Source organism: Anoplopoma fimbria, chromosome 24, assembly GCF_027596085.1.
Source record: "Anoplopoma fimbria isolate UVic2021 breed Golden Eagle Sablefish chromosome 24, Afim_UVic_2022, whole genome shotgun sequence".
Lineage (NCBI taxonomy): Eukaryota > Metazoa > Chordata > Actinopteri > Perciformes > Anoplopomatidae > Anoplopoma > Anoplopoma fimbria.
In genome coordinates, this window is record NC_072472.1 from 4,441,148 (window position 1) to 4,463,517 (window position 22,370).

A 22,370-nucleotide genomic window follows, 5' to 3' on the forward strand; every position below is an offset into this window, starting at 1 on the left:
GGTTTTATAGTTATCAGGGGAAACAGCTTTCTTTAATTCTTCCATATTTTTACATCCGTGTAGTTTTCTTTAAAAAAATCCAGCTGTCATAAGGCAAGGCAAGTCCATTTATATAACACATTTCAGTAACAAGGCAATTCAAAACTCTTCACTCGAAAGAACAAAAGCATTGTGACAAAACGGTGTCAGGGTGTGTATCATAGCTGGACCAACATCTGGAAGGGGCCATTTTTTGATTTTAAGGAAGGATAAAACGAGTGAAAAGTGGAGTAAAAGAAGTGTGATTGCAAGCAAACTATACAGACATACAAAAAATATATATAAAATGTATATTTTATCTAACAAACCTGATTCTTACTTGACACTAAAATGCACCCTAACTCTATTTTCTTCTTGTGTTCTGTGCATGTTTGTCACACTTATAACTTTAACAAACTACCACAGCTTTCAATCGAGACTTTATGGTCTCAATCTCTAGTTTCAAGTCTTCTTCAATACAGCATGATGTTCATTTAGTAAATGATGCTCCATTTAGAGTCAAACAGACCATAAAGCAGGGTATGCTTTAGGGCGGGGCTGTATTGTGATTGACAGGTCGACACAAGAGCCATATATGGTGTCTCCTTAGTCACTCCTCCGTGTCCAAATATGGTCACTTTCGTTCAGTGGTTGCAAAAAAAAACAAGATGGCGATGGACAAAATGCCAAACTCGTGGCTTCAAAACAGCAGTCAACATACAAACGTGTGACGTGACGAGGTCTGCGTCCACTTCTTATAAGTTGGTGGTTCAAGCCCCTCTACCGGCAACATGCCGAGGTGTCCTTGAGCGAGACACCTAACCCCAAGTTGCTCCCCTGGCGCTCATTGCAGCCCACTGCTCCTCCGGGATGGGTTAAATGCACACACTCTATGGTTGTATCTCAGCTCACAGCAGTGTCAGCGGGCAGATGTTCCATTGCAGAAGGAACAAAACTAAATGGAGCTCTTCTCCATTTAAGTGTTCTGTGTCTGCGTCCAGATGGAAGTAATGTGAAGTGTTGGTTTAGGGCTTGATCCGTGTCATTTATATTGTGAGTGCTGAGGTTCATATCTGCTAGAAGCTGTTAGAACCACATAAACATAAACTACACACAAATGTTCTTTTCTCTCTTTGTGAACATTAAGTATTGTGCTCGTAGTGAACCATACTGTCACATCCTCTTCCCTTTAGCTCTCTTACTTTTAAAACACACACACACACACACACACACACACACACACACACACACACACACACACACACACACACACACACACACACACACACACACACACACGATGGTCGTCTCAGTGTGAAATCTCTCTCTGGTCTCTCTCAGCTCCATCCATGCACATCCTACTCCTCCATGCTAAAGCAAGCATGAGGACAGCCTACTGCTGGCTATGACAGCCACACACAGTGTAGACATGTACTGACCAACACACACACACACACACACACACACACACACACACACACACACATTTTTAAAATAATCTATGCTGCATGCTACAGAACAGCTACAATAATATATGAACGTTTTCTATTCAAGCTAAATGCTATTCATTTTAGCCATTCCAGCAGCATGACTGTATGTATGTAATGTCGGTCTGTCGTTTGGTCAACAACTTTATTCCAGACCAGGCCCTAACCTTAAACCTGCATTCTCTCTAAAGTCCACCAGGGGGCGACTCCTCTGGTTGTATAGAAGTCTATGAGAAAATGACTCTACTTCTCTCTTGATTTATTCCCTCAGTAAACATTGTAAACATGAGTTTATGGTCTCAATCTCTAGTTTCAAGTCTTCTTCAATACAGCATGATGTTCATTTAGTAAATGATGCTCCATTTAGAGTCAAACAGACCATAAAGCAGGGTATGCTTTAGGGCGGGGCTACCTTGCTACTCACAGGTCGACACCACGGAGTTGTCCGGTTTGGAAGTTGTCCATGTTTATGTCTTACAACTTTAACCCTTTCACAATGTGTGAAAATGTTATTTTGGTGGTGTAAAATTGTGCTTTTCAGAGCTGTTATGATACATCTGTAGTCTCGTTTGTTTTAGATTTTCACTGAATATTAATATTTCAATTTCAAAATTAAAGTTTCTTCACTTTGCTCCATTTCCTGCTGTAACAGGATGCCTTACACCACAGTTTATATTAAACAGGGTATTTGGTGGTGAAAGTAGCTGCTTCCGCTAATAGAAAGTGAAAAGAACAAAAGAGAGTGACATGCAAAGAGTCAGGATAATTAAAAACAATAACGGTATCTTTTCAATGTGATTTTTCACATGAATCGTTTTCATTATGGATGTTAACATTCTAAAGCTCCCTTTTATTTTGAAAAGCCAGATACATTATATATATGTTATGTGAAAATAATGAGCCCTGAGCATACTGTTCACTTAATGATAAACTTGCTGTGGGTCGACCAGTTCGCCCTGCAGTGACTGCTGAACAACACATACACATAAACAAATACAATGAGCTTTTCTAAACCCCAGTGTAGCTGTAATGAAGCCTGCAGGTGCCACCTGCTGTACCAACGGACACACACACACACACACACACACACACACACACACACACACACACACACACACACACACACACACACACACACACACACACACACACACACACACACACATATATACAGTATATAAACATGATGCACAGCAGCAGGAGAGTTAGTGAGCCGTGCAGTCAGGACTCTGTGTTTGTCTAAACAGCAGGAGTCTGTTACAACAAGACAACCCAACAATAAGGGCCTCTCATATCACAGACTGAGAGACGGAGAGAGATCATCACTGAGCTGTATATGTGAGAGTCAGTGGAGTGTGTCTGCATCGTTTCCTTAACAGCTGTGTAACTGTGTGTGTGCGTGTGTGTGTGTGTGTCTGTGTGTGTCTGTGTGTGTGTGTGTTAAGAAGGTTTTTGTGCATCTGTTGGATGCAGAGCTCATAAATAATCAATTATTCTATTAGTAGAATTGCTTGTCGCGTCATCTATGACTTTTATCATAATTTTTGACATTTTATAAACTAAAAAATATTTTTTAGTTTCAGCACTAATTTAAATATTTTAAATGAATAATCAGAATATTTGAGTTTGAGACATGTTGATAGATCATTCAAAATCATCCGTTATGATGCAGTTATAAAAATTTGAATATCATTTTTGGTGGTTTCAAGTTTTTTACCTACTTCCCTTCTGGTCATGGCCCTGACTCCTCGTTCAGTCAGGCACTCTTTGCTTTTATAAATCGAAAAACATTAGGAATTAATGATAGATTATATAGCATCAATCTGGTGTCTGCAGAAATGGAAATGTAGAATAAATTAACAATTAGAAAACATATCGACTCCTTAAATTACATTACATTACAGTCATTTAGCAGACGCTTTTATCCAAAGCGACTTACAATCAGTAGTATATTACATATCATTCACCCATTCACACACTGATGACAGGCTACCATGCAAGGTGCCACCATCAGACTCTAACTAACATTCATGCAACATCCAGTCCACACCGATGGCAAGCCTTCAGGAGCAACTTGGGGTTGAGTGTCTTGCCCAAGGACACATCGACTGCCGAAGCCGGGTATCGAACCACCGACCCTCTGATTGGAGAACTACCTTGCTCTCCACTACGCCACAGCCGCCACTAAATAGTAGTAATAATTCATTCTTCCACAGTTCCAATGCACAGTAAAATTTGGTAAGTCAGTGTTTGTTGCAAAACTAGTGCATTGGACTGCATCACCCTTCCAGGTGGAGTCCTCCTTTGGTCTTTGATCATGTGTACGTATCAGTGTTTGTTGTGTTCCCTGCCACACTCAGCTGGAAGGAGAGGACAGCTCACAGCAGGGAGGCGCTCTGCAGGGCTCCGTTACATGTCATACAATGTGTGTCTGCATGCTCACAGACCTGAACACACAGCGGATGTGTTTGTACGATGTATATATATATATTCAGTATGTGCACGGTTTCTTTCTTGAGAGGCTGTCTTACAGTGCTGCGGTTGTTTTTTTCTTTGTCAAAAAGTCTGAAAGGTGGACTAGACTGTTGTTTTCTTGTTTTAACTCTGAGGTTAGCTGAGGTTTCGTTCTTCAAGGCCACTTGGGTCTCGAATCTGTCAGCCTCACCCTCAACCTTTAACTAGAATACTAAACATCCTTTAAAAACAAGCATTAACATGCATCCCGGGTCCTTAAGGTTTTATCTGGGTAGAGCAGAAGGCTAAATGTGCCACTGGAGATGAACTACGTCTGCATCCACACACCTCATCAGGAGGAGAGTCACATTCAGCCAATGACACCTTCTCAGCCAACCACAAATTGGCTTTACAAATAATTACTGTTTGCTCAGCCAAGATGACATCCTGTAAAAAAAAAAATCTCACTCAGACTTTAAGTTGGGATTTAGTTCTTCTTTAATGTGTGGGAACTACTTCCTCTGGGTTTAAAGGTGCAGTGTGTAGGGTGTGGCGGCATCTAGTGGTGAGGTTGCAGATTGCAAACGACTGAAACTTGTGCAAAGCGTTTAGAAGGGTGGTGGTGAAAATGTGAAAAGCACAAATGTCTCTATCTAGAGCCAGTGTTTGGTTTGTCCTTCTTGGGCTACTGTAGAAAAAAAATGGCAGCCAGCTCCATGAAGAAAACCTGCTCCATATGTTGAAATAAACGTAATCTAACGTAACAAAAACAGGACGATTCTTTATTTTGGGTGATGACAAACATAAAATCATTCTTATTAATGTTATATAGCCTATTCCATATCTGCCAATGGATCCCCCTAAATGATACACACTGTACCTTTAAATTTGAGTTCACATTCTTTCTGTTAATCCTTCTTCTTGTCTCCGTCTTGTAACAATCTCTTTAAATTGTTTTGTGTTTATCTAAATGTCAAACACATTTTTACTATCTTGCAAAAACTAAAATGTGATCCAGGTGTGTTTCATTCTGCTGTGTTGTAGCAAATACAAAAATGTTCCTACATGTCAACAAATGATCTGAACTATTATGGATGGTGCTTTTTTTGCACTGTATTTTTCCCACTTTAATATTCTTTGTATTCTACCATTTCACTCAAATTCCATCTGAAAGGAAGAAGTTCCCACGGCTCATCGACTCTCAAGTTTAAATAAAATAAATCACAACCCCTAACATGAGCCCGTCTTCTGTGTCTCCCTGCAGAAAAAAGCCAGAAGGGAGAAAAGAGCAAGCAGAATGCAGGGAAGGACAAAGGGAAGGAGAGGAGGAAGAGTAGTCCTGAGAAGAAAAAGGACAGATTGAAGCCAGAGAATGGCTCCCTGCTAAAAGAGCTAGGTATACTGTGTGTGTGTGTGTGTGTGTGTGTGTGTGTGTGTGTGTGTGTGTGTGTGTGTGTGTGTGTGTGTGTGTGTGTGTGTGTGTGTGTGTGTGTGTGTGTGTGTGTGTGTGTGTGTGTTTGTCAACTCACTGTCTGATCATTTGCCACATGTGTGTATTTGTGTGTCCATGGGAAAGATTCGGCTGACTAAAAGGTTGCAGCACATTCGTAGCCTTGATTTTTGATTTACATTCTCTTCATAACGGCAAAATTATGATGATATTATTTCATTTTGACCTGACAAAGACTTTGTGTGTGAAAACTTTGTCTTAAATAAATTATCTATGCATCAAGAGTGCTGCAACCTTGAACAAAAACTAGCTGTGGTCAGCGTCCTTTCCATGCTGGTGTACTACCACTTACATGCCTTCATTATCAGTGTTGTCATACATTTTCTGTGTGTCGCTGAATGAAGATCAAGTGTCAGTGGACTGCTGACGCATCAATCTGTTGGCAGCTGGTGGTGTAACGCCGCTCACAGAGAGATGCAAGCCTGGATATTATAAAGTTTAAGCCCTCTGGTTGAAAGACGACCAGAAAAAAAACATCCTACAACAGTACTGTAAGATTGAATGCTTGGTACCAGGCGGCAACCTCTGGTTCTGAAAGTAAAGCTAATGTGGAAGTTCCTTAAACTTGCATTCTCTCTACTGTCCATCAGGGGGCGACTCCTCTGGTTGTATAGAAGTCTATGAGAAAATGACTCTACTTCTCTCTTGATTTATTCCCTCAGTAAACATTGTAAACATGAGTTTATGGTCTCAATCTCTAGTTTCAAGTCTTCTTCAATACAGCATGATGTTCATTTAGTAAATTATGCTCCATTTAGAGTCAAATAGACCATAAAGCAGGGTATGCTTTAGGGCGGGGCTACCTTGTGATTGACAGGTCTCATCTCTACGTCACTCCTCCGAGTCCAAATATGGTCACTTCCTGTTCACTCATTGCAAAAAAGCAAGATGGCGTCAAATCTTAAAAACCACGGTCCACAAACCAATGGGTGACTTCACTACAACTACGTCCACTCCTTATAAACAGTATATCTTTGGTACCCTTAATTTTCATATGTTGATTAATAGAGGCTTTAGTACAATTATTATAATTACAAGTTTCTAAATCAATTAAGGAACTGATGGTGGGCATTTGTTTCCTTTATTCTGTGTCTTTATCAATTATTGGACTAAGTATGAGAATAACTTAAAATGAAAATAATCATCTGGTGCGTCCTTGATTTTGTAAAATGTTTCAACCATACAGTGCAGCAGCTGAGTGCTTTTTGTTGCAGTCAACATGAAGCAAGTTGAAAAAAAAGACTTATCTTCTTGTTTTCAATACCACATATCTTTGCAAAGCCATTTCCCATTTGCAAAGCTTCTGCTCACCACAACCCCCGCTGTCTATCACAGTTAATGAAAGACAAGCGGACCCAGCAGGACGTTCCCACTGCCGCTATGCAAGATAATGAAAGCACAATACTGCCTCATAATGTGCAATACATCAGTCTCGTCTCAATGGAAGAAATCTGTCACTGAGCTGTAAATCAAAACCTCCTGAATTTATGGCAAAAACCTCGTTAACGCTTACATTTCTTTCAGTTCAACTCACCTCGCATAATCAGTGTCATTGTAAACATCGTCTCCCTGTGTTTTGTCAAAACACAAACAAAGAAAAGCAATTTGACACCCATAATCCAGACCTTTACATGGGTGAAAGGAGGGAAAAGTTGGTAATGAGAGGTTGAAAAAAACATGCACAGAAAAAGTGTTAGAACTGAGAGAGAAAGAAGCTCTGTCAGAGTTAATCTTTGTTATTAATGAGCGTCAGCGAGCGAGACACACCGTCAGAATAACGGCGAGAGGCCTGTCACTGCCAATCCTCATCATGAGTGAGACGAGAATGGATGATAATGGTCGTCCGTCCTGCTGGAAGGCGATCCATTCATCAGCTCTACACACGACGCGTCTGGAGACAGATATTAAGTGGAAATTGGGCGGGCAGATTTTCCGTACGTAGATATTTGTTCATATCAATTTACAGGCATTTAGCTGAAGATCGGATCTAAAGCAACTTGAAGTGAAAGGCTCAGTGATGGACACACACTGGCGGCTGTGGTGATTGAATCTGTAGCTTTTAAGTTGTCAAGAATAGACAATACACTTGTCTTACTACTGGGACGCAAATTAACATTTTAGTGCACAGTCATCCTCATAAAAGTCAAGGAGATACTCTTAAGCAGGTTATCCATCACTAAGCAGTGAGAGTTTATTATATATATTTGTTTTCCAATCTGCAGAAGTTATCCAGGTTTCATTTTAGCGACGATAGAAAAGTGTTGGCTGTTGTTTTTAAATCAAGAATGAAGAAACAGTAGTTTAAGACTTTAAATTGAATATCTTCCCCTCTGTTCATGTCCATCTATTTACCTCTCCATCAGCATTCATTGAGGCAGGCAGGTTTGCTTTGAGAGTCGGCATTGTCGGATGTGTCGGCGTAAAAAAGGCATATTTCCTGACATCCCCGAAAAACATCCTCAGTTTATTTTTTCCGATGCAGCTGCTTCACGGGACGGCGGCGCTGTGACAGTTTGATGAGCGCCGGTTGCCGTCGGTCGTTGCCACAACCAGAGCGCGCTGTCAGGATGAAACACAGTGTTTCCTCTCTCTCTCAGGTTATATCTTTCAGGCTCTCGCTTTTATTCAAAATGACATAACTATTGGAAGCCAATTAAAAAAAAAGGTAATAATCACACATGTTGAATGATTTATAGCATAAAGATCTAATTAATGGTTGTGCTTTTAGGTGGAAACGGTCAACAAAATACAGACTGTGCACTAAAAATATTGAATTATGAGCGTCAGTAGTGTTTTTTTCCTTTAAATGGCATGAATAACAACTTTTTTCTCCTAATCGTCAAACTGAAAGCTATCATATTTATGTGACAGTGTGGACATCTGATGAAACGGTAACATTTTAATTGAAGTCCCCATATATAGCATTCTTAATCTGTAGTTTAAAACATTAAATAAATGGTATATTTCACACTAGAATATAGTTATACGCCTCTATAGAAACTCTTTTTGTTTTTTAAGTGTCGCTTAATTAACAGTATCTGTCAACAATTATAACTTTTAGGAGGATATTTGATCATTACAACCTTTAGCATTGTAGTAAACCTTTTCTAAAGGTCACGCATGTATGCATATAGGTACATTTACAATATATTGTAAGTTGTAAAATTGTCTATGTATTAACTGTGTCGCTCATGAATTGAAGAGCAGGTGAGACAATAGAGTATGGATAACATTTAAATTCAGAATTGATGCGTCATCTGAGCAGCCCTTCTGATCCTCCATTACAGAGACCACCGATCAAACTATTTAGAATACATATTAGATGTTAACAATCAGTGGCTCATTGAATCAATGGAGCGCCGGACTAAAAGGAAAGGGTCTCTTTGTTTATCATGTAATTTGGTGTTTCTTTTCCTTAAAATATACCAGTTATTTACCATTAAATGGGTGTCAGGCTATTGAAATGAATCTGTTGGTACACAGCTGATCATTGTCCACATGAGTATTTATAGTATACTATACTGTACTATATAGTATAGTTTTATAGACAAATACATTACTAAACCACTTATATCTGCTAATAACTACATTATAGTGTGTTATAAACCATTAATTAAATGTTTATAAAGTGACTTTGAACGCTAAAGTAAAGTGTTGCTGATGAAACCGTAAAGTTTTCGACAAAAACAAACTCCTGTTTAAATGTTATTTAAGTTTTTGTTATTGCGTGAGAAAATAAAGAAAATCAGATGTAAACAAGAAAGGGGAAAGAAACACTCCACTTGTGATATACACCATGTTTGTGTGGGCGAGTAAATTGGAAAAACAAAGTCCTCCATATCTTCAGGCTTCGTCTTAAAACAAGCTCCTCGGCTGTGAATAGCTCTTATATGTAGGACATCAGGTGGGTGGGTTTGTAGTCTTGCATAATCCTTGTTTATATGTATACAGATCTAATAAGTCATGAATATTCCTGCAGTGACATTCTGTACGTAGCTGTGGGGCCTCACAGACGATTAATGTACATTATTAATATTTAAGAGCATTAATGAAAATTAGTTCTGATGACTAACTGTGCTCTTTGCTGTTCATATTTATAGTCATTTATTCCTGAATAGATCCTCAAAAAGGTCAGAGGTCAAGTCATCAGAGTCCTGCAGCTGAATGACAATATAGAACTTTGTCTGATGATGAGGAGGAGTTGTGAGATGCAGATTAAGACACAAGGAAAGCATTAGAAATAGTTAAAATGGGACATATTAGCACGCTGACAGCAGCACTAAAGCAACATGCGAGGAGCTCGGTTCCTCTCCTGTGATCTCGAAAAAACGAACACGACAGAATGTTGCTCAAAGCTACAAAAAAAAAAAACTCCCAACAAAGACTTCACACTGTCATCAAAGGATGAAGCCCAGAGCTGCTCTGTCGATAACAAAACGGGCTCTGACTTTGTGGGATTTTAGCTTTTTTTTTGGGGGAGGGAATTATATACAGCCAAGCGTAACCTCTCTCCATTGTTAACATTTCTGTAGCATAAAATCCATCCATACATCCACAGAGATTCAGTTTGAAATTTTGGCTTTGTGTGTCAGCTGCAGGCTTCTTTTTCTTTTCTTTTTTTGGGGGGGAGAAACATGCTTGGAAGGTTTTGTCAGTTTGAATCTTTTGCATGAAAGTGAAGTCAGATTTTACTCTGCAGCTTCAGAAAACTCAAAATCAGGTCCGCCTGCCTCTGAAGACAATTCCACTTTTGAATAACCTGGAGTTAATTAGCTTAATCTTCAATTCGCATTGAGATATAGTCATTGAAATGATTGTATGCAACCTACATACCTATTAAGCTTTCACTACTAAATATAATCCAGTTTGAACCTTTATGTAGTGTGACCTGCTTATCAGTTACAGTTGTTTCCTGTGATGGGACATCCCCTTATGGTTCTTAGTAATATAGTGCATTGGCAACAGTGAAGGTGGTTGAAAAATTTTATTTTTAGCGGTTTGAAACCTTGAATGGGGTTTAGAGGGTATTTTCACCTTGGCAGGAATACTATAAAGTTCTTCATTTTTTGGAGATAAAAATGATCTAACATGAACAATTTGTCAGACTTTAAACATTGTATCTGCTCTAATTCCTATATATAGTATAAGATGCTGGTTATAGACTCCAACACGTCCATCATCATATGTAAATTTGTATCTAACTGTACAATCAAGATCCAATCTGACAGGGATGTTTTTTGAGCTTTTCACCCACACAAGCCCACAGTGAGCGATGACGCAGGACTGTCTCTCATTTCCTTATTCAACCACAGTGGATGCCGACAGTATTTCCCCGTCGAAACCGAGTATGATTAATAAACGGAGAGACGATAACGCAGGAAAGGAGAGTAGTTTACCTCTTCTTCATTTACTTCCTCTTCTGATATTATCTCCCTTTCCTTTTCTATTTATCTCTTTCAGTATTCCTCTTCCTCTCTGTTTATCTTTTCCTCTTTTTTTCCTCCTCTCTTTCTCCGTCTCGGTGTTTCCGTCTGATTGATGAGGGATAAGGACTGCAACTTGATGTTGAATAGATGCTGTGAGATCATCTCTCACATTGTGTTACCATGACAAACAAGCCCCTCCTGTGTGTGCGGTGGGCTTTTGCCACATCATTTGTCTGCGTGTGTGTGCACAAGTATGCTTTCCCTTGTCGATGTTATGTATATATATATATATTATATATATATATATTCTGTTCCTGTCTCTGTGTGTCATCTGTGTGTTTGTTTTTGCATGCCGTATGTGTTCATATCTCACAGTCTCAGTGTGTGTGTGTGTGTGTGTGTGTGTGTGTGTGTGTGTGTGTGTGTGTGTGTGTGTGTGTGTGTGTGTGTGTGTGTGTGTGTGTGTGTGTGTGTGTGGCCATCTGTTCTCTGTCAGCTCTGGTCCTGACTCCCAAGGCTTTGTCTTCTTCTTAGTGTTCTGGGATCAAGAAGACAGACATCGTACCAGAACTGCCTCTTACATGAACTGTCCCCTATCCCCACTGTGTATTAGTGGGGCCCATATGCCAGTGGTGATTTGGATAAGGGGGATTATTTCTTTAAATCTTCCTGGTGTCACCGTCAGAGGCTCTGAGGAGTTTCACCCTTAAAAACTGATCCATGACAAAGTTCTGTTTTGTCAAATCTAATCTGATTGTTGCAATTAACATTGAGTGGAAAACTTCCACAAAGAATTACCTGGTGAACTTTAGGGAGTTTATATTGGTTATAAATACATACAATAGGGGGTAGATAGGATTACGCTGAAGTCTGAATTTCCTCTTATAGTGTTCAGTGAGATTTTATGTTTTTTTAGGGATTATTTTGCATCAAAGATAGTACCTTTCTTTAACTTTTGTGACTGAGAGCACTGAAAGTCTTTGCTGCAGTACATTCAGGTTGTTGTTGTTGTTCAGGAAATAGTCATATTTGTGTGCAGTATGATGGATTTTCATCTGTATTATTGTTGAATTTCAGCGCATTATATCATCTCATCTGTGTTCTTTCATTCTGAATGAAACAAGGTTGCATCATAATAGCTTTTTAACTTTTCACCTTTTGAGTTGCATTGAGGTGGATTATTTTAATTTAACATTTCATTCAGTTGGCAAAAAGATAATGATGCCAAATCACTGAGAACAGTGTGAAATCATTTTGTCAAATTATAGTGGGAGACAGGTAGAAGACAAAACGTCCCTTTTGTTGTACAGAGCAACTCTAACAGGTTCGTTTCTGTTGATTCATGCTCAGCTTTTTTTATTCTGGTTGATCATTATTATGTCAGATTGTGATTTTGCCTCTTTATTCAGGTGTTTAGTTCACTCTTTTTCTGCCGGCTGCACTGCTTATCTCCCCTTCATCGCTCTGATGGGTCTTTAGATCGCTCCGTTACTCCTCCTGCACCTTTACTCTGATTCAGTTTCTCTGTTTCTATCTCTGTTTTTCTGGTTGAGTTTCCAGGCAGACGGTTGGCACCCGAGAACAATCATCAGACTGTAGTCAGACCTAGCAACACCCTCTCTCCCTCTCTCTCTCTCTCTCTCTCTCTCTCTCTCTCTCTCTCTCTCTCTCTCTCTCTCTCATGCACAGGCCTGGTCTTGGCTCTGTCCTGCTGCTGGTGCATTCCTTACCCTGCACTGCCTTAGCAGAGCTGGCTAGCGGATCATTGCAACGACATCAGCTGTTCTGTAAAGCCATCCTGGGGCCTTTTTCGCAGCCGTTATTGTCACGCAAATAAGCCTTGAACAAGGGCTTTAGACGTCTGTAATGGACCTAGACCTTTTTGATACATAGCATTAGCTTACACTAGCCCCATTAGTTCAACATGTTAGCTGTAGCTGAGGAAGGAGGAGAGGAAGGGGGAGGAGTCAGTGGAGTGATGTTTTTTTAAAAGATACAGCTCCACTAACAGTCGGCGTCCTCTGGAAATACATTTATTTGGGTATGCACTGCAAAAAAGAAATCTATGACGTCTCATAATCTCCTTAAAGTGTAAACAACCATGACTGGCAACATAATGTTGACAATGATCAAAATATTATTATTAATGACTTACAGAAACTCTCTTCTTCTCGCTCTGTCACTCACTGAAGCACACAGCGAGCGACGCAGCTTCTCGTCTCAACCGTCAGTCCAAAAGTAAAAATGTATTGAATGAAATGAAAATGAATGTAAACATTTCCATAGTTCACAACATGTTTTATCTAACGAAATAGTCTACTTCTAAACAAATGTGTTGTTGTTTAGCCTTTTAAAAGCAACTTTTTCACTGTCAAGTCTCCCGCTTGGTAGCAGCAATCTAACAGCACCATAAATTACATTTTTACAACCACAATAGTAAAAACTCTTTTTTCGAGGAGCTTTTTAACATCATAAAATATGATGATAGACATTCAAAGCTTTAGTCAAAGACCTCAGTCAAAGCTTCAAAAGTAAAAAAAAATCCATTTCCATAAAATTCACAAGTCTTATGGAGCACAGAGCAAAGTTTCGGTGAGAAGGCATATGGACTACAGGGATGCAGGTTGTCAGATATATCCAGATTGATGGAAAAGAGGCGGCAATCTGGATGGTAATGAAGGATTTAGATTTACTCGTCACTCGTGCTGATCAACGGGGCTCAGCGGGCGGACATGCCGCTCCACAAGAAATGTCTCTGAATGCCCAGCAGGGAGCAGATTCTAGAAACATTCTTAAAGTTAGTTAAAATGGTCTTGATATCGGTGATGGAAAAACAAATCGTCGATCATCCCTTCAATCTTTGATACACGATCCAATTGGCATTAGCCTGTTAGGGTGCTAATGTTGGCTGAAAGTGCACAGAGCTGCTAGCACGGTTCTAGACTCCTTGTGTCTATATATACCCAGTTGTAAAGGGAAGGAAAAAAAACGTCAGGATGTATGAGAATGTAAGCATATCTGAAGACTAAAGAGCCATGTTTTAGGTTTCCCTCCCACCTCTACTCTCTCTGAACTCTGCTACTCCCTCCTCTCCTCCATCATCCCCTCCTGTCTTCCTCACACTTCTTCACACTGGCTCTTTTTTTTTCCCCTCCGTCACCTATTCCCTCCCTCAGAGATCTCTCGACTCCTGCAGAGACATGCTGCGTCATGGAAACGACCGGCTCGGTGTGTGTGTATGTGTGTCAGTGTGTGTGTGTGTATGTGTGTCAGTGTGTGTGTGTGTGTGTGTGTGTGTGTGTGTATGTGTGTCAGTGTGGAGTAGAGCTGGTGTTAAAGCCACCCGAACAGCACCTCCTGCCGTCCTGCTGGCAGATCATTATAGGCTCTGAAGATTTACAGGGAGGCTGGAAAGATGGAGAAAAAGAGAGATAGGTTCAGACTAGATAAATCTGCATGCATCTTTTTTTTTATAAATGTTCCTGTCAACTTTATCGGCATCTCTGCTTCCCCAAAGTGGATGAAAAAGATTCCCAGGTTAATGGTTGGTCCTGGCTAAATAACAAAACTAAATTGAATCATTGCATTCACTAGATTATACACCCTCTGGAGTCAAAGATTATTTTTATTTAGCTGAACATACATTTTTGCCTCCTTTTATACCAACAAAGAGCAGTTTCTGTGTGCAAAGTTCTGTTTCTGATCTGGTATGAAATTGTTAAAAGCTGTTTTTCTTTAACACAAATAGCGGAAATAGCTCAGATTGTTCTTTGTCTACACGCTTGATTTACGGAGTTGGTTTGGGCTGTTGTAATAAATTTCAAACCGATTTGATATTAAGCCAAACAACGGACCGGACCTCCACTTGACACCCGATTCAACCATAATGAGTTTAAGAGAGACCATGAATGCACCTCTAAGCTGGTTTACCAACAGCAAATAACTACTAAATAATGATAAGAAGAAGAAGAAGCAGAAAGTGAAGCAGCTGCACAATCAGCAGGAAAACTAACACATTGTGTTTTTTATTTTACAAACTGCCTCTTCTTTTTTTGGGCTCAACTCTTGTAGGCTCCAAATCCCAAATGTTGTTATGTTGGCTTGGTTTTAGTTTTCTTTGAGACTAACTACTCCATGTTGATCGCTCTCCTCTTAAGCCATTCATTTTGTCTTTTTTTTTTTTAAATAAATATATATATAACATTCCCAATGCTCAGGGGGGATGTTGTACAAAAAAACTGTTGCAATGGTCAAATATTTCATAACATTTTTTTTCTGTTACAAAATTACTGTTTTTTTTCCCCATCTCTTAAACAGAATATTATGCCTTCTCTCCCTGGCAAAAAAAAATGCTACTATTAGCACAACTCAAGTTTTTCAGCCAAAAGAAATCAACATAAATGGATATGCTAATAGTTATATTTAGTGTGTGACGCAGTCGTCACAGGTTGTAATTTGACAGAACTTGTCATAATGGCGAGAGAGATGTCAAAACCAGAAATCCACTCAACCCTAGTACATTGACAGGATGTTATGAGTAATAGTCATTCCTAAAAATAGAGAGAATGCTGTTTTTGAAGTCCAAAATTGCTATCATGTGTGGAAGTCTGTACAGTCTTAAGGCTGTTATCATCCAATTTCCTGTGAACCTCTTTGTAAGAAACTAAATGCACAGATTCTTATCAAAACAGGATTCAGGTCTCATGTGCATTATGAAGAGTTTGGTCATCTGTAAAACAACAAAAAGTGATAAATGCTTCTTAGTCAGTGTGTCTGTTGCTAGCCTGCTAACGGTTACAGTTGGTATATTATACTTCAGATATGGGTCCAAATTTGTGAAATATCCATTTAATCTCTTCTCATCAGCAATGTTCAAATCATTCCAGTGGCAATTTAGCTAAATATCAAACATTTAATCTGTCTTGTAAAACTTTTTTAAACCCTAAATTAAATTGCCAGGGTTTCAGAAAAACTTCAAAATCTCCATTCGATACTGGATTCTGATTAAATGAAATGCCATCAACCAGTCCCTCACCACTGCTCTGTTAGAGGGTCTAAAGATGGTGAGGAATAAAAGCCCAAATGTGGGCACCGGAGAGAAGAAGTGCATGAGCTATAATGGATCCCAACCCCCATTCTCTGTTTTCCTTAAGCCTCGCCATCGACACCACATTGTGTGTACGTTTGAGTTTGTGTGGAGACAAAAAATGCCACAGACAGACACGCAGTGCTTTGGCAGCACTTTCACAGCCCACAATGATAGAAGAGGAGCCATGAAAATCTCCTAATTATACACACAAACACACACACAAAACAGTGTTGGGAGTGGGACAGGAAACAGGATTTCTGCTTTAAAATGGGTTTATATCTTCATTATTGATGAAGCAACAGAAACGTCATGTTTGGATTTGGAGTTTATCGCTGCATAGTGTAAATGTCACTGTGTCGGGTTGGTGTTTTTGTCGTGCAGACAGACTGTACAGTCGGCTCTCTGTTCGCATTTAGGATTGTGATGAAGCCAAAACTGAAAAATAAACCACATCTAGAGGAGCTTTATGAGAGATTAACATCAATTTGAAGATGTTACATTACAGTTTTGATTATATTCATTTTGACGTGTTGGTATAATTAACATAAAAAAACAAGAATATCACAAATGAAGCCCACACTTACTTCAAATGTTGTGTTACACCATCTCAAATTCTTATTTTGCTTTATGGCACAAAATAGGAAGAAGCTGCAGTTTCTTTTAAGTTATATTTTTTGCATTTTTACGCCTTTATTTGTCAGAGGACAATGTAGAAATTGGGGAGAGAGAGAGAGTGGGGTATGACATGCAACAAATATCCCATGGCTGGAATCGAACCCGAGACATTTTGGGTTAATGACATGCACTACAACCACTTGTCAATAACCTTGGTTCTGCGAAATCAATTAAATCTGACCTGCATAGACAGCAGCTCTTTACTGTCTGAGCATTCAGATATGTCATCTTAAATTCATGCTTTGAATGTTAAACTTTCCAAAAGTCTTATTGAGTCTTTATTATTTGTTAATATGCTCTTGTGAATCAAACAACTTCTTTCATTGCCAGCCCAGTAAAAGTATTCAAAAGACCACTTTTCACTATTTGCAGTGTAACATTTAACCTTGTATTTTACAGATTTGTGGGATTTAAGGTTTTGCATTGCAGTTGCTCTTTTCATGCTTTTTACTTCGTTTAAGAAACTGCACCGACAATTTCAGTATTTTTTTATTTCTGAGAAATGTGCAGCACCCTTCACCTGTCTGCTTTGTGTTTCTCCCCCTTCTCTCCCTCTTTCTTCCCTTCATCCCTACCAATTATTTCCCTTTTCTCCCATTCCTTTGCCATCCCCACTCTCCATCTCTCTCACTCCCTCTGTCTTCATATCCTCCATCTACATCCCTCCCTTCATCCTCCTCTCTCCCTTCTCATCTCCCTTCCCCTTTCTCCTTCCCTCAGGTTTGTCAAAGTCTTTCCCGTTGGACAACTCTTTGTTCGACAGCTGGCTGGCCCAGACGGTTCAGATCACGGCCGACGACATGCTGAGCCAGTGGGCTCTGGGCGCCCAGCATCGGGACAAGAGCGGCAGCCTGCTCTCCGACCAGGTAGGCCTTGAATCCAAAACGTGATCTGTAAGCTAAAGATAATTTCAGCGCCTCTACGAACCAGTTAAAGGAGCAGGATTTCATTAGACAGAGCTACAATCGGCTCTTGGCGGTGAACGGCAGCACGCATGGCAAAAAACTCAAACAGTTGAAATCAGCAGCAGTGTTAAAACAGTCCATCACCTCTTGATCTCAGTCCCAGTCCACCTTACTGGTGGATAAAACTTGTGCCAGGGCCTAATAAGGAAATATCCTTCCTACAGACGGGATTAATACAGACATCCAAAGTTACATAAAGGTCTTAGTCGAAAATTCTGTCTTAATCGCTGGAGAGGACTTAGTACCACAAAATGCATTGTAACAGCTCATAATGCCTGTTTTGTACAAATAAATAATACAAATATGTAGAGGTCGTGATAATAATGATAGTTTGGAGCATCAAAAAAGATGATTAATCTGTCAACACGGCCTTCGCTGTTGTCTGATATCTTACTGTCTATCAGGATTTCTTCAGTTGTGTGTCCTGTTACATTGTTAAATGCCACTCTTAGAAACCGTCAATGTTAGTACATATTCCCTGAATAAAGAATAAAAGAAGAAGTGAAAGAGAGAACGCCAGATTGGTAAGTAAGTCAAATGTAAACGGAAAAGTTGAATGATTTATTTTCCACCCTCGCTGCCTGTCTTGTATCGGGGACAAAGAGCAGAGAATGTCACATTATATATTCACGAGTTAAGAGAGAAAAATAAACTATAGAAGGGTCAGATATGCTGTCAACTTGCTGTAAAATCAGACATTCCCCTTGAGCCGCAAAGTTTTAGCCCACGTTGGATGATTGCTTTCTGAAAAACTATCTCAAATATCTAAATAATAAATATCCAAAATGTAATTTAAAGTCTGTCTCCAACAAATTGCAGTTTCTAGCAGAGATATGGCTCTTCTATGAGGACATAAATACAAGTGTGACCCTCCCATTGACAGCCAGCAAAAGTGTTGTTGTTGAAAACTGAATTTCCCCTGTGAGAGGATGAAAGAAGACGCTCTCTTGCTTTTCAATCAAGGCTCATTGATCCAGCTGACATTAAAGCTGCTTAACACAAAGTATGTGTTTCAATAATAATTCCTGTGGTTAAAATGAGATTTTTTCTAAAGGGACTCTGGTTCTCGGAAACACTACCGCTTTTGTCCACAGGGACAGCTCCAGTTCTTCAGTTGCTCCCCCTTGCAGCTCTACTAGCACATTTAACAAGCCCTTTGAGGACAGTTTGTGATCTGGGACTGTTTAATTGAAATTGACTTGGCATAACTTGACTTAAAACCAGGATGTTAATATCTTCTACAGTATCACTGAAGAGTCAAATGAAGACAGTTTGCTTTTTATTGTAGTATATTATTAAAGCAGTTTATAGGCAGTTTATTTTTGGTGTTACTGGATAAGAAAATACATTATAACCTTTAAGTGTATTGTAATTCGGGTTGAACCCCAGGGAAGGAAGTTTTTTGGAAAGGGCGAACAAATATAAAATCCAGAATTTGAGAATACAGCCTTCCTTCTGCAGCGTTCCCGTTTCTATCGTAGGCCCCACAACCTTCATACAGTCACCTATACGAGTCATTCATTTGAAATCATGCCGATCGTTATCGGCAATTCTATATTTTCTGATTTCTTTGCTAACTTGTGGGTCCTTTACAGAGACGACATGCTTTGATTCAATGCTATAGTGAGCTTCAATATGGGGGGAAGCGTTTCAAAGATGGAGCGGAAATGTTGCTAATAGTTTAGCCTTCTGCTAACGTTAGCCGTGAACAGAAGACTGAACTATCGGCAACATTTTCTCTCCATCTCTGAAACGATTTGCTGATATTGTGAGACTTCCTATTTGTGATAAGTCTGTCCTCCTTTTGTGGTTGCTTTGCAGTGTAAGCAGTTGTTGCCTAGCAGGATCTTCCGCCATTAAACCTATCTTCCACTTAAGGGAATGCAGCTGCAATTGTAGATCACCCTTTCGCTGAAATGACCGGTGATTGGCCACAGTCTCCCATCACGAGCTAGCTTTACTAAAGACAGAAGACAGAACTGAAAGGTCTAGTTTTCTCTCAGACCACTTTAATTACAACATGCTGAATAATATAATATGATGACATTATGGAATTCTTACCCGAAGACCCCAAGAATAATCTGCCTACCCCAGCTTTAAGTTTCCCAAAATGAACATCATTCATTCATAAGTTTTGACACGAACACACGTAAAAATATCGCTTTAAGCATCCACTTAGACTTATTTCAACTCTGGATCGAGCCCTTTAGTTTAAATCTTCCTATAAGTGGAGCTTTTAATTTGTGTGGGTTTTTCGCTCACTTCACATTGAGGGTTGATCAGTTCGATGGTCAGAGCGGAGCTGCACTGTGGCTGACCTGCTGTTCTCCTCAGGAATGTGCTCTGTTTGTGTATTGATTGGCAGGGGGCTCCGAACAGAATGCATGATATAACTCCATTGTTAGGGGATGTGTTCAGGGACAAAAAACAAAACGGGAACACGGTGTGTTTTTAAACAAAACCGAATGAGATGTTAATATGAAAACCTGATATCCTCAAGGTGAAAGATCTGCAAAAAACCCAGATTTTTTTAACAGGGTGTGAAGTAATGACTTCTTATCAAACAAACCTACATGTCGTTGACATTAATAATTAAACTCCTTTCTTTTACAATACAAAAGAAGATATTAAACATCACAAAGTAAACTGAATATGACAGCTTTGTCATCCTCCACTGTTGAGCGGTTGGAACTGTGGGTAGGTGGTGGTGGGTGGGGAGTTTTTGTTCTAAAATATTAAGCGTTTCCAAACAAGAAACCCAAGAAACAGGAAAATTAACTGTTGTATTGATCAACGTGCCAGTACATTTAGTAAATTTATTGCACCTTGAGACATGAAGCTATTTTTTCCTTCTCTCCCGATTTACTCTCATCGCTCATCTCCAATTCCCATTCTCACCTCTTTTCTTCTTCTCCTGTCATCCAGCTCCTGCAAGGAGAGGAGAGCCTGCTGAACCTAAGGATGGAGAAGTCCATGCAGTCCACCTGGAAAACGCCTCAGCTTGGCCGCAAACCGCGAGGAAGCAACAAGCTGCGCGCTCGCGGACAACCGCAACCCACCGCCCCCGCCTTGCCCCAGACGCCCGTGATGGCGGCGACCGCCTCCGCCTCCAGCAGCCCCTCCGCCGCGACGCAGCGGGAAAGCGTGCCGGAGGAAAAGCCCGGCCCTGTGGGCCGCAAAGTGGAAAGGTCCAGGGGCTCCTCCAAGGCCTTTCACCACCATTACCTTCATCACCACCAGACAAGGAGCTCTGACCTGAACAAGGACCCGCCGCCGCAGCCGCCCATCTCCAAAATGGATTCCTGTCACATCTCGGAGGACCGCGGCCCGTGGGACAGCGTCTACACGGGGAACGGCGTCCACTCTGGTTTCACCGCAAGCTCATCTCCGCGTCCGGCCTCTAGCCCCGGGTCCACGTTGCCCGATAATGGGGCGATCGTTCGTGGCAGGGTGCCGCGGCTCCGTCTAACCCGCCAGGGTCGAGCCAGAGGCCGGGGCGTCAGTGTGGGCCTCGCGGGGCTGGAGTCCGCGGGCCTGACGGTCACGGGGAAGGACACGTGCCTGCTGAACGCCACCGAGACCGACGGGTACTTCTCCGACGGCGAGCAGAGTGAGACGGACACACGCTCTGCCGCACGCAAACTCCGCTTGCCGCAGTTGCATTCTGGGAACGAGGACCTGCTGAGAAGGAGCGTGCTGGCCTCATAAAGGAACTGAGGAACAATTATCCTAACTTGACTAACCGTTTCTCCATGTGTGCCCAATGAACAGTCCATAAAACATGGCAGGATGACGTCGTTCAACCAAATCCCTGTCACATGTACCCGAGGAAAAATCTCTTCAGCTCCCACCTGATTTGTTTTGGGGGGAGGGGGGGGATTTGAATGTAGCGGTTTTGCCTGTCGTTCAGAAAAAGCTTCTCCACCGGACCACAGTTTCTCTCTAGCTTTCCACGAGATGCGATGCGTTCAGCAAATAGGAAGCAAACATTACCCGTAGTCTTCTTTTGTTTTGTATTTCAGATCCATTTTGTTTCTGGGCGTTGAAGTACCCATTTCTGCCAGACTTGGGAACAAATACTTCGGGGCATTATTATTATGATTATTATTATTATTATTATTATTATTCAAGCTGGTTTCAGGGTCTGCTTCGCTCTTGGTCTCCATGGCCTGAGATGCATCCAACGAGTCCTTGTTTTCTTGAATATGTTCAGTGGAAAGACAATTTCACACCAGAGCTGGTCTGAATACGTACAAAGGTCGACCTGGGATAACACGTATTCAGCCTTGAAAAGCACAACTAGCTAGTCATAAGAGCTGTAACGTAAGCCCTCGTGTGTGTATAATGGATCATTCAGGGTTGGGTTCAATTCTCATTACGTTGACTCAAAATATAAACTAATGCCCTAATTCTCAAATTTATGTTCACAGACTTAAAAAGGACAGAATTCAAGCTCTTTTTTTTTTTTTATCGCAGATAGATTGAGCCCAACCCTGGTGATCATTCAGATTGCCACACAAACACACACAGACATACTGACACACATACTTCTATAAGCAAATCCCTTTGCTCACATCACAGCCGTCGTTGAGATATTTACTCTGACGTTGTCAGCTGCTTTCAAATTCTTCCTAATTCTGAGTTAAGTTTTTTTTTTTTTTTTTTTTTTTAAAGCCTGAATCTTTGGAGAGAAATCATCGTAGAAACTCTGTGCCTTCTGTCGCTTCCTCCCCCCCGTCTCCCCCC

General features: G+C 40.5%; 1 protein-coding gene across 1 annotated transcript in view; it reads left to right on the forward strand.

Annotated features, from left to right (window-relative positions):
- jade2 (jade family PHD finger 2) overlaps positions 1 to 21,332 on the forward strand; it is a 171,506-nt gene extending 150,174 nt beyond the window's left edge. Inside the window, exons 12-14 of the mRNA XM_054626084.1 lie at positions 5,224 to 5,355; positions 17,380 to 17,525; positions 20,550 to 21,332. Coding sequence (XP_054482059.1) covers positions 5,224 to 5,355; positions 17,380 to 17,525; positions 20,550 to 21,332 — 1,061 coding nt within the window. The remainder of the gene's footprint in view (positions 1 to 5,223; positions 5,356 to 17,379; positions 17,526 to 20,549) is intronic.
- The last annotated feature ends 1,038 nt before the right edge of the window (positions 21,333 to 22,370 follow it).